The sequence below is a fragment of the Eufriesea mexicana genome, unplaced genomic scaffold (assembly GCF_001483705.2).
Source record: "Eufriesea mexicana isolate 0111107269 unplaced genomic scaffold, ASM148370v2 scaffold4744748577, whole genome shotgun sequence".
In the NCBI taxonomy this organism is placed as follows: domain Eukaryota; kingdom Metazoa; phylum Arthropoda; class Insecta; order Hymenoptera; family Apidae; genus Eufriesea; species Eufriesea mexicana.
The window spans coordinates 111769-125822 of record NW_016907989.1 but is presented as its reverse complement, the minus strand read 5'-3'; the positions used below and the strand labels follow the sequence as shown (position 1 = coordinate 125822).

The 14054-nt window shown below is 32.5% G+C and overlaps 1 protein-coding gene across 1 annotated transcript in view; it reads right to left on the bottom strand.

Moving 5' to 3' along the window:
• The window catches only part of LOC108552094 (pleckstrin homology-like domain family B member 2), a 125472-nt gene extending 113978 nt beyond the window's left edge, over positions 1-11494 (bottom strand). Inside the window, exon 1 of the mRNA XM_017906498.1 lies at positions 11447-11494. Within this exon, the coding sequence (XP_017761987.1) occupies positions 11447-11456 (10 nt within the window). The 5' untranslated portion in view covers positions 11457-11494. The remainder of the gene's footprint in view (positions 1-11446) is intronic.
• Positions 11495-14054: the final 2560 nt, after the last annotated feature.

Below are 14054 nucleotides of genomic sequence, written 5' to 3'. Positions count from 1 at the left end.
TACAATTCTCATTCGGCTACTGCTCGCGACTGAACGAGTCTTCTAATACTTTTGGGCGTCACTGTACTTTCACGGGTAGTAATTCCGTGTGTTAATTACCAGCAGGATACAGGACACTGGTTATCGTCGAGTTGTCGTGACATAAAAATAGCCAACGCCGAGCAGGTGCCGGACAACTTGGGACCGATGTTGAACTCCTCGAACTCTTTTACGCAAAGGACACACCTGCTCGATCGCAGGTGACTCCCGGGACAAAGTTGTTCCAGCACGCGGGCCCGAGCTTCATCGGGACAACTCATCCTTCAAGACGGTAATAAACTTCGGCTCTCGAACGGCGATAATTAAATAATTAATTATTAATGTACTCTCCGCGCAGCGTTCGTTCGAAAGTAAGTTTTAGAACCGGGTAATTCTCAGCGACGTGGTGCAGTACTTGCTTCGACTAATAGACTTAAGAGACGACGAAACTTCGTATTCTTTATCATAATAGACATAAGTTGAATCTTACGACGTTTGGAATTTTTAGCAAGAAAATTTAATGGTTTTCAGGTATAACGTAAAACACGCGGATTTAAAATATCAGGTTTGGAAATTGTGTAGTTGGAATAATTTGTTTGTGAAATTTAATAAATTGGTGAGGCTGTTGATTATTTACGAAATATTTAATTCGCAAAATTAGTTTAATTATAAATTTCGTAAAACAGTGTATATTAATATTTATTACAGCTAACGAAATCTCAGAATAATCATTTAAAAAAATTCACTAAATTATCAGAGCAACGATATTCAGAAAATTTTTAAGAAATTTGGAAAGATTGGAAACAAATATTAGAAGACCTATTAAAACCTAATACTGTATCTTACTCATTCCTATTTCAGTGATTGAAAAATCCTGGAATAATTACTTTAAACGATTCACCAAATTATTAGAGCTACGATATCCCTCATAGAATTTTTAAAAAATTTATGATTGGAAACAGATATTAGAAGAGCTATTAAAACCTAATACTGTATCTTACACATTCCTATTTCAGTGTTTGAAAAATTTCAGAATACGTATTTTAAAAAATTCAGCAAATTTAGCAAAAAGTCCTGAATTCAAAATATGAGGAAACGAAAGACAAGCATTAGAAGATGTATCACAAGATTTCTTAATATAACATAACTATACAGTCAATAAAACTCTGTATTCTTATATTATATCCCAACAACGTGCTCTATCTATTTATATTTTAGCCATGTTGAAAAACCTCTCAAACCCATCAAAAAATTCCAAACTCGAATTTTTAAAGAACTCAAAAATAAACAATCAAAACACTAACTTAATATTCGCAAGAATAACTATAAATCCAATAAAACTCTAATACACCTAAAATACCTTGTTGATGAACCCATCAAAAAATTCCAAACTCAATCTTTAAAAGAACACAAAAACAAACAATCAAAGCTCTAACAAAAGATTTCCTGGTATAAGCATAAATTCAATAAAAACCTAATACATCTAGGACGTCGTAAAATAGCCATTTAAAAAAATCCATCATTTTCTCAAAAGATTCCAAGCTCGATTCTTAAAAGCCTCAAAGATAAGCATTAGAATTCCCGAGCAAAAATTTCTCGGCGTAACACTAAATTCTATAAGCCCCAGTATCCCGACATGTGAACACCCTAACAACATCAAAGACACCGAGAGAAGAGCACGAAGACACGTGTGTAACACGCTTTCCAGACAAATTCGTCCTCTCCTCTTCGTCTCCGTACCCAATGACGACTGAAAGCTGGCGTCAAATGGAACAAAGAGGCAACCAAGTCGAAAGAGGAACAAGTGACGAGAGATTGATCCGAGTACGCGGTGTTCGTAATGGCCCCCAACGCCATAGTCGCCCGAGTGGCGCTGCAGTCGTGGAAGCTGCGGAACTTCCAGCGAAATAGCTCTAGGACGATTAATCTTACTTCGTGTTTCACAGAATCGTTAATTTTCTGGGTGGTTCGCGTGGCAGAAAAATTAGAAAGAACGCGTGCTCCTGGAAAGTGGGTCAATTGAAGAGACTCGCCGAGGGTATCTTGTTTTCTTCGCTTAAGCCATCTGCTTGTTAGCCTTTTTAGCGTCGGCTATGTGATTCATGCGAATGACGATGGACTGGGAATTCGTTCCTTCAACCTGGAGCTTAGTCTTCTTTTCAGGGAATTTTCTTTTTGGGGGGCTTTAGAACGTGGCTTTCTTTGAGGTCTCCGATTCCATGGAGACTGGAATCTTCGTTGTGCAAGCATGTATTATGTTAGGCTTGTATCGTTTGAATATTCTGGCTGTTGAGATATTTGGTATCTGGGTGGCATAATTTTTAATGCTATTAATAAAAAGGAATTAATTTAAATTAACCCTTTGCACTCGGCGATTTCTTTGTTACAGAAGAATTCAAAAACTTTCTGCTACAAAGTCCATGAAAGATGATAAATATCGACGATATTTTTAAAACGTGTATAAATTTACACGTAGAATTATTTTACTTCGATATTTTACACCGTGGAAATATACGTTGAGGTATTTTCAATTCGATATACCAATTAACATCGATCATTGGAACTTTAAATGGCTACTCAGTGCACAGGGTTAATTCAATGCTCGTCCTTGAAGATATGAACAAGATATATGACGTACTATTATTATAAATTCTAAATGAATAAATTAAATAATTCGAACGAGGAATTAATTCATCTCTATTAATCTTTTTATCGACAGTTTTTAATAGTAACACTAATATTTAGTATGTTTAACCCTTTGCACTCGGGAGGTGCCTCTCAGTCGCCATTTAATCAGATTCTAACGATGGATATTAATTAACATATTAAATTTACAATTACTCAACGATGCGTGAAATATCGAGGTAAAATAATTCTACGTCTTAATTTCTATACCATTTCTTATTTACAGTTTTAAAATTATCGTCGACTTTAGGGCAGAAAGTCTTTGAATTACTATTTTCCTATAACGAAAAAATCGTCGAGTGTAAAGGGTTAATAATTTATTTTATGTTCAATATTGACGACAATATTTAATTTTATATTAAATCCTGAACTGATTATTCTTTAACTATTTAAATTTTCTGTCATTTTTTAAAATGATCTATGTATATAGAACAGTCTACGAAGGAAGTATACAGATGCTAGATCCTTTCACAAGATCACTGGTATTTCTAGCTCTCGATAATAAATATCCTTGGATCAAAATTCACGAATTCATTTCTCCGTGAGAACTTTCAGCCGGATACAAAAATTCTTTCAGCCTAGCAGAAAAACTGAACGAAATGTTACTGCACAGAGGCAAGAAGAATAATAAACAGATTACAGGGTAGATCGCGCAGAGTCATCGAGATGTTACGCTTTACAGCTTATGCTATCTCATGCTGGAATTTTATAAAAAGATCATGGAAAATGTATCGAAAATTAAGTATTACATGCAATACCATAAATACAAGACTTTCTATCTATTAAAAAATATTCCCATTGAATTACTTAATAAATTACTTATTAAATTACGTAATAAAAATTACTTAAAATTGAATTACTTTAGGGAGATCTAAATTTTCTTCAGATTTTATTTTAAATTAAAATTTCAATGCAAATGTACAAAAATAAGTCGATATTTGTTGATTTATAATAATTATATTATATACCTAATTGAATCATTCCATTGATTACTTTCAACAAATATTATTACTGCAAAGAATCGAAAATCCCAATGATAATTTGCATAAATTTTCACCAGATAATAAGGATTTACCTGAACCTCGAGTTATCTCTATAATCATATTCTAGAATTATGTAGTTGAAAGTACACTGTTTACGAGAGAAAGTAGTTTGACAAACAGATAATTCAACGAGCAATCTATCTTGGCAAATGTTTGTGGAACATTTCGTTACAGAACAATAATTGTAATAGCGATATCCTAGTGCTTGCATCCTGCATGAGTGTATCCGTATCTATTATGGGTGAATTACTGTGTTTTTAGTGTATCGTATCGATTAGTTTCAGAACACAGAGCGAACAATGGCGATAATAAATTTAAACAGCTTCTGGAATTATATATGAAACGCTCGAAATAGAATGTGAGTAATGAAAGATTGCTTCTGAGAAAAGATATTATTATCTAGATACCGGTAATTTTTTCGAAATCCCTGGAATTTATCGAAAGTATATAATACACATGAGTTAGGTTCGTCGTGTAATAATTTTCTTTCCACTGTACGGCATTTAATATCAATGGTCTCGAATCATTTGTCCATTACCAATTAACAAACACGGATAAAGTAATTTGGAACTAAAAATCCTCTAAAATATTCTAGAATCTTCTAAAATTCCTAAAATTAAAATCAATTGAAAAAAAAAAAAAAATAAAGATTATTCTAATCACTCATAGTATTCGTGGAGCTCGAACGTTTTCAAAAATTCCTATATTTTCGAAGCCTTGTTACGTCTTCATCAGGATTTTCACGTCTCGTTTCAGGCACCAAGATTTCAAAATTTTTCTATTCGTGAACACCATTACCCGTAATCCAATCTTCTCAAACGACTCAAAGCAAAACCATAGTCCCAAAAAATCTCGAACACTAACGAAACCAATCAGCTTCTTTTCAAAACCAAGATCAAGGATTCAAAAAATCCTACACACAAAGGAAAGCAATCACCTTCATAGAACGAAAGGCAAGATCTCAAAAAATCCTAAACACAAACGAAACGATGCACCTTCTTCTCAGAACCGAAATCAAGGTCTCAAACAGTCAAAAACAGAAATGAACCGAGTCATTTCTTTCTCAGGACCAAAGCCAAGATCTCAAAAAGTCCCAAACTCAAACTAATGGAACCAAATATTGTTCTGAGAACCCAAACTGGGGTTTCAAACAATTCCAAACAGAAATGAGCCGATTCATTACTGTCTTAAGACCAAAACCAAGGTCTCAAAAGTTCCAAACACAGACTAAACGAACCAAATATTGTTCTGAGAACCCAAACTGGGGTCTCAAACAATTCCAAACAGAAACGAGCCGATTCATTACTGTCTTAAGACCAAAACCAAGGTTTCAAATGTTCCAAACACAAACTAAACGGACCAAATATTGTTCTAAGAATCCAAACCAGGGTCTTAAATTTTCCCAAGCAGAGGCGAAACGAGCTGATCCCGAGAGCCATGCGAGTTCCAGCGTTTCGCGTGGAATCGCATGACAGGCGCGTAGGCGCGACACTTTCAGACTTTCAGCCTGCCACGTTCGGCTGCAAAGGGGGACGGCTGAGCAAAAAGCGACTGGCTAGCTGGCCCAGCGAAAGGGGACCTCGGGAACGAAGCACCAGAAGAAGAAACCGAGCAGACGCCGTCTGTCGTCGTGGCCTCGTGAAACGTTCGCACGGAACAAGTGTTACGCGATGAGATAACACCACTTGGGCTTGATATAACCGAGTTCTCGCTTTCGTTATCGTTGACAGGCTGGCTCCCAGTCGTCACGTGTCGCCGACGGGAAATCGACGATCGAATTATATCGCGATAACGTTGGTAGTTCCTTTTATCGACCTTGCAGAGATTTCGTTGGATCGGTCGTTTTCATGTCACCGTGGAAATTCTACGGTGGCGATAAGGACTGGGTAAGATAAGAATGGTACTTTGTTTCGTTAGGTTCTTGGAAGAATTGGTTTTTGTTCTTCCAGCGTGATTTATTACGGTGTAGGATGAAAGGGATGTTGAAATTTTCAGAAATAAATTGCCAATAACGATTTTTCTTCTCTGCTCCTATATTATTTTTTGGTCAAGTTAACCCAGTCGCTGTCAAACCTAAATTATATGAAGTTATTCCCATTGCTAACATGCCAATGTACAGTTTGTACAACTAAATTCTACAAACAAATTCGATATTATTGTCTGATCTATCTTGATGAACCTCCATTATGTATTATACTTTGTTAAAAATTCTATCATGAAGATAATTGTATGTGACTATGTTGCTATACATTTTTGTTATGAATACACTATGAACTTGATTTTTGCTTAATTAGAATTTTTTAAATATCGTTCTCTGTAAACAATAATCAAAGTAGAATTTTTGTAATCAATTTTATTTTTAGTATTTCTAAACAAATTCGATATTATTGTCTGATCTACCTTGATGAACCTCCATTATGTATTAGACTTTGTTAAAAATCCTATCATGAAGATAATTGTATGTGACTATATTGCTATATAATTTTGTTATGAATACACTATGAACTTGATTTTTGCTTGATTAGAATTTTTAAAATATCGTTCTTTGTAAATAATAATCAAAGTAGAATTTTTGTAATCAATTTTATGTTTAGTATTTCTTCAAGCTTCTAACACTTGTATATTTATATATGTGGCCACAAATGGTTTGCAAATTCAAAAGGCTTTGTGTTATAAAGGTTTGACAGCGAATGGATTAATATATGTATAGTATTTCAAACTAATTTTTCGAATAAAATATTTGATCCCACTGATATACTATTTTAGTCAAAGCTGTTTGCTTTCTGACTGCAGAGGATTCATCTGTGCTTTCGTTATTAAAGATGGAAAGAATTATTGTAGAGGAGAAGAATTATTCCACATGTTTCTAAGTTTATAGTGATTTTCCGAGTGTTGAATTTAAAAGTTTGTATTGCAGTGGTCAACTGAACGAGACCATTCTTGCAGTATAAAGAGTTAAAGTTCAGTCCCAATTGAGGACGTTTAGACACAAGAGAAAATGGCGGATTGAGCACATCGGGTCAGAAGTTTTGGTTATGCAGATCAAGGGTATGCGGGTAAATAAAGAGCTCTTCGTTTACCTCAATTGTCGGAATATTCCATTTAAATTTGATGAGAATATTTTTAGACACGTGGTAATTCGTTAAACACGATTTACAGAAAAAGAAGAATGTCCTATTATGACCTGGGTTAAGTTTGGAAGGATTGGAAATACATTATCCTGAAGATTTAAAGGTTCTGTATTTCTCTAGAAAATTGGTGTCATTGGATAATATACATAGAATTTCTTTTGATGACTTTCTGTCACATATGGATATCTATTTAGTGACATAGATCAAAAACAGATTGTTTCCTCGGTTGTATTACTTTTTCTTAGTTTCTCTGAAGTAACACAGATGGCGTTAACACATAAGAAACTGTATTAAGGTTTCCTATCTTGTTCCATCTTTGCATGCAACAATTCCGAAGGATGCAACAATCACTTCAAACTTAACAGTTTAAATTTAATATTCCATTATTTTAATGAAAATTCATAGTAAATAATCCTTTTCTAATTAGGCCAAACAGAAAACAAAGTATGTCGATTGACAAAAATCTTAGAACTTCCTCAACACAGAACTTTAATAAATAAAAACTAATTTACAATTTAATTTAGTTTTATCTATTATTTACGTACTTTAATTTTCATTCTCATTAACAACCTTTTATAATATAATGTACTGTCAAAATTAACGAGTCCTAAACTTAATACAATTTAATGTGAGGAGTTAATAATTTTTGTCTCTTTACTTATAAAAAAAAAAAAAAAAGAAAGAAAGAAAAAATATAATATAATAATATACAGGGTGACCCAAGAAAACGTATACACACTTTAATACCTTATTCTTTCTAATATTCATCTAATACCTATCTAAATATATACTGTTTTTATAATCACGCAGTGTATACATTTTTATGGGACACCCTGTGTATATAGCAATAATAAGTTAATGATTATGAGTTTATAAAAACTGCTTTTTAGGCACCGTTATGTAATTCCAGACATAATTATGTAAATTTCATCAACATATCACAGCATAATATTTATATGGAATTATTTTCATTCCAAACTAGAATATTCGCGAATACCAGATTTAAATTTCACCTTTTCACTGCTATTACACAATCATTTATAGTTTACTCGGAGCCTTCGAATATACAAAAAGTAGCGAGAAGATCGTGTACGTTCGATAAGATTGAGATATTATATTCGATGATTCACAAATTCGAAGTACTTATACGGATATATTTGAAGCGTATATACAACCCATTCGGAGGATTTCGACGACAGCTTGACGATACCAAGTGTTCGGCAACCACGTTAAATGAAATATTTATTTTTCTCAGTTTGGACCAGAATGATGCTGAGAAATGGAATTGATTAATATTCCCTGACTTACCGGGCTTGAACTTGATTTCATCATTAATCACAAGAACCTCTTTATTGATAGCGGATGAATTACAGACAAAAGGAGTATTAATCATAGGGGGGCTAATATGAAAGCAACAAGATTAATTAAGCGTTACATAAATCATGTTATCAAAGAAACGAAACGTGTAAGGTAAAAATTAATTTGACGAAGAGAATGATGGTAAAGTGAATTTTAGTAATATTAATAAATATGTCGATGAAATTAAATTGAATTTGTTTCATATGTGAGGAAATTTTGTTTTCTTATAATGAATATATTTTATACTTCACTTTTAATATATTAGATATATTATGGTACACTACAATTTGATATATCATTATAATTTTATAATAATTTGATTCTATTTTCATGCAATTATATTTTTCATTTGATTCTTGATGCAATAATTAATAATATTATATGATATGCATATTGTGATCCATACATTTATTGCATTTAAATTATTATTATTTAATATCATATCAGAAGTAATATATACATATATATAATATATTTAAAAAAAATATATTTAATATATTTTTAATTTATAATATATTTTAAATATAAAAATATATCATAAAAGATATATGCATCTAAAGGCGCAGCGCAATATTTATAATATAATAAAATAACAAAAATTGATTCAACTCGATAAAAATACATGCAATTATATAATTTAAGATATAAACAACTATAATTTATAAAATTATAAATCTATAACTCTAAAATACCTAAAACTGTGAAACTTATTTATTATAATAATTCATCGTTCCACCATCTTCACACATTCGAAGATATATCACCCATAACTGGGACTTAGATTTAATAATAATTTCAAAAAATAATTATTTCATAAAATAATTAAAAAAAAATAAGGTATACTATACTATGAATTTTAAGTCATTCCCAATTAATCAAAATTAATCATAAAAATCCAACGTTGAGCAACGAAATATTAAAACTAATTCTCATATAAATCTCTCTCTCTGGCTGTCCTTCTGTAGTATTCGAGTCGCAAAAAGGCAATCGAGAGTACTATCGAGGTGAAATATCTCGATATAGCAACGTGTGTTGCTTGGTCTTCGTCAATGACAACGTCCAATGAATTCCTTATTAGGCAGCAGCCATATTCGGTAGAATCGATTACGTCTGACGAATCTTCCATGGGCTTTGAATGCCATGATACAGCCTGCGTTTAATTGTGTTTACGTGGTAACAAGTGACTATTTCAGGATGAGAAAAGTATAGTTAGATTGTACAGTCTGCAAAAATTATTTAAGACGTAAATATTCAAAAGACTCCCAAATAATTAAGTTCTTGCACTATGAGGTCAACCTATTCTTCTGTTTATTCCTACTGAATTGTTTCATAAGTTGTACAATATCCTATAATTTATGACGTATTACATATATTATAATTATTTGATTCATTAAAAAATTTACAGTTTCATTATAAGTAATTATTTGTCTGACTTATAGCATGTATATCCTAATTATTTTTGTAATATAAATAATTTTCTCATATAATTAGTTTTGTAATTTATTATATACTTAGAGCAACTCATAATTATGAATTATACATCTCATAATTATAAATTATTCTTTAAAAAGAATTACTCTAATTTTTCTAGTATTAGTTTAGTATATTCTATTTTTGAGATGAAAAGTTTGCTTGGCAAATGCACGTAGATCCCATGGACCTCAAAAATCTACAATCTCAAAAACCAAGTCACAAACACATGTCATTCCACATTCAACACACCTATTCACGAGTAAGCATGTCCTTCTCTGAATCTAAATCAATAGTAAGTAGTCAGAATTCCAAGAAATGCAAAAATGTTCAAAAGAAGATTCACACTTTTAAGTTGTCTTGGACAGTCTTAAACATAATAATATTAGATTTATTATTAAATATAATAAATTATAAGCTATTAAATATAAGTTAAATTTTCTTTCGAACAAAATTATCATTTTTTCTAAAATTATCAATTGTTGTAATGCTGACATTTTTTTTTTTTACTAAACTTCATGGATATTTCATATATTTTCAGATGATTTTTCTCTTCTCTTTAACTATACCATATCAAAATATGACCCTTTGGTTATCTAATATCAAACATTTTATTTGGAAATTTAAACAATAAATTAATTTAAAAACTGTTGTTAAGTGCAGCTGTGAGAATACAAGTAAGAAAATGAGCTTTTTGAAAAATATCTCCTAGTACATACTTATACACATAAGGCTAGAGCTAAGACATGGTTGGCAGGGAGGGGATGACCAGAGTCCTTGATTACTAAATGAGTGATTTGGATCCCATACAAATTTATCCTTTAGCGTGAATAAGCAATTTATTCTGAATATGATAGTGTTATCACCTTGTTTCTATAGTGACACAAATTTAGAGATTTGGAAGTCTAATCATTCAATATTAGCCATCTAGTATAAAAATCATAAAGTCAACAAAAATGAACATATGGTATTATCCTCCTGTCATCTATTTTATTAATGTATTTTCTTTCATTTCCATTTTGTACAAGGGAGTAATATCAGAATTCAACACACTAGCCCTCAGTCGCATTACCAAAACTATCTTTTTAATTGACTTTAGAATTAAATATATTTTTTCCTATAAAATATCGCATCTTTACAAAATTTCATGAATGTAGCACCTATGTTTAAAAGTTCTATATCTTTGAACCTTACAGGTTGTTTTTCTTATTAACTAAATATCAAGATAATCTTTTTCAGTTACCTAATATAAAAATTGGAAAATTATTGGTAAAAAAGTATTCGTATTTTTAGTTATGTCTAGTTGAAGTATTCAGTTTTCACCCTTTAGTAATATAAAAATTGGAAAATTAACAGAAGTAAACTATTTCTAATAATCACTACATCTATTGTAAATCATATTTTCTTCCTTTTAAGCAAGCAAAATTAAAATTCAACATACTATCCCTCCTATCCTATATTAACAAACTTCTCTCTTATATTTGACTTTAGAATTCAACCTGTATTCATACCAACCTCCTGAACATTTCAAAACTCTGTTCTGGTTGATTTCAAAATTGAATCTGTATTCTTACCATGCTTATGAACATTCTGTTTCATTTGATATCAGAATTAAATCTGTAACCTTACCACTTTCTTGAAGATATCGATAATATTAATTATATTACTTTCTCACAAAATATCATAAATTTATTCATAAAAATAAAAAAAGCAACATAACCTATCCTATCACATACTCACATACATACATATCCTCTCCATTTCATTCTCCTATCCAGCCAAACTCCATGACTCCATATTCACAAACATTCATCAACAGTCCACTCACAAACGCCAATATACCAAGCACGGTAAACTAAAATCGCCGTTGCAATAAACCGAACGTACATACGGATGAAAGCGACCAGTACGTGCGCACGTGAGCGTCGCAGGACACAAAGCGCATCCCCTGCGGCGCATGTGTGCGCGCGCCGCAGAACGGATGTTCTATATGCGGAGTGCCGGACGCAGTTGGCCGCGCGCGACCTGTACCTGACGCGTTTCTCGTCGTCGTCGCAGTAAAACCGTTTCTCCAAATAAACTCGTATCTGTCAGCGAAGGCAGCGGCACGAGGGGGAGTACCGCGGCAGGCTTTTTTGCCCTGCCCCTTATATTGTCCCGGCGAAATTACGAGAAAGACCGGACGGACACGAACACGCCTGGTTAAGGCCGCGTGCGTTTCCCGCGGTTTTTGCCCCGCGTGGGTATTCCAGATAGCGACCGTACCGACGCGTTCGCACGATGCTCCACGCTTTTTACCACCTAATGAACCTTAACGACGAGGCTTGTAATTCCGCGTAAATCGCGCGACTCGAATCGACGACGGATTCTTTGTTCGAGTATGATGAAAGATTCGACGTGTTTGTCGCGATTGCGACTATTCGTGTTGAGGAAAGACGTGTTTGTGGTGAGTTAAATTTGGAAATGAATGAGAGGAATGTGAGAGAAGAAAGGGGATGGTGACTGATTGGCCTGGTGTAATGTAGGTGGCGTTTTGATGCTTAAATGAGGATGGATTAAAGTGCAGTGATGAATTGTTGCTTTGGAATGGTTTTGTAGATGTTTCGAATTGGACTGATTCTTATGTTACATCGTTTTAAGGGACTTAGGTGTGAGTACTGAATTTCTATACCTTAATGGATGATGAATGCTGTTTGAATTTAGGTTAACTTCTTTATTTTTCGGGTTATCTTATATCGATTGAGGTTAGTTTTTAAAGGATTGACGGTTTGAATAGCGAATTGTTGTGTTCTATTCTGATGGTTACTGTTTAGAAATGGGTTAATTTCACTGATCTATCTTATATCAATTGAACTTGGTTTTTAAGGGATTGGGGTTTGAGGTTTGAAGTAATTTTCAGTTTTCCTTCAGTTATATTTTGTCATACACTTGGGTCTGTTTTAGGCAATTGCTTTTATGCATTCCTTTAATACAATTCTGTGACGTTGGGGCAGTAAACGTGGCAGATTTATACACGTTTTCACATTTTAAATTCTATGCAAATTGTATTATTTCTCATTTACAGGAAAAGATATTTTTAAGAGGACTATTATACATTTATCATTCCCATATTTTTTGTAAATTCTTATTTAACCTTTACGAGATTAAGAATTGAGAAAAAGAAGAAGGGGTGGGAGAAAAATTTTAATGACAAATATAAACATTTACACTGCGATAAAGGCAGTTACATTTCAGTTACAACATCCATTAGCCTCAATTCACCGAGCATAATCTCAATATTTGGGACGCAATGGCGTCTTCGATGGGTAATTAAACGCCTTGACTTCATTGTAACACCGAACCCGTACGAATACCCGTATGAACCCGCATCCTGCTCACGTGAGGAAGGAAATGTCATTCGTATCGTCCCTTTGCGCCTCCTATTTCATCTCCCTGCATTCCAATTAAACCGCTCAGCTGCAAACCTCAAGAATACCGTACTATTGCAACTTCACGACTGTGAGTCTTCCTTTATTTCTACATCATAATGCTCGAAATTGAAAATTGAACCTTACAAATATAGTTATAACGTTAAAATTGACTGACCAATGAAAACAATTTTTTTTTTTTTCACAGAAATTATTATAATATTTTAAAAAAAGACTTTGTCAAAGTTTAAATATAAAAGAAATTTAGAATCTATGAATATTTTAGAATTTTCTGGTAAAATATCAAAATGAAATTTCTTGAAATAAAACTTCAACTAATTAAAATTAATTGTGACAGAGTAAAAGATTTTTTTATATAAATTTATTGCATTGAGATACTGAAAAAATTATTCATTAAAGACTTTCCTTAGCCTCACCTTTGAACGTTATCTTTGAATGTTATCAACAAATTTCCAAAGTCAATATTTAATTCTAGTTTAAGGGGGTATTGTAATCCGGTAAAATTGACTTTTTGGGGATTTTTTTATTTATTCACAATTTTTTTTTTTTAATAAAATTGATAAAAATTATGGAAATTATATAGATCGTGTTTTTAAAAAATGGGAACGAATGGCTGGCGTGATTAGGGACTATTTGGTATATATATATATATATATACACACATTTTTTTTTAACCAATTTAAGACAGAAAGAAAAATTTAAAGTAACATTTCCCAATAGAAAAGAAACCGAAATGGACAATACAAAATGAAGTAACAGGGAGAAAAATATAAATGGCCAAATTAAGGGGCCCTGTGTCGTGTAATTTTCGTCAAATTACAAAATCACTTTATTACCCTCGACTGGGGAGCCTGGCTGAAAAACTGGAACACTTTATCTCGCTACATATTTAACCACGAAATTGTACCATAACCTGCCAT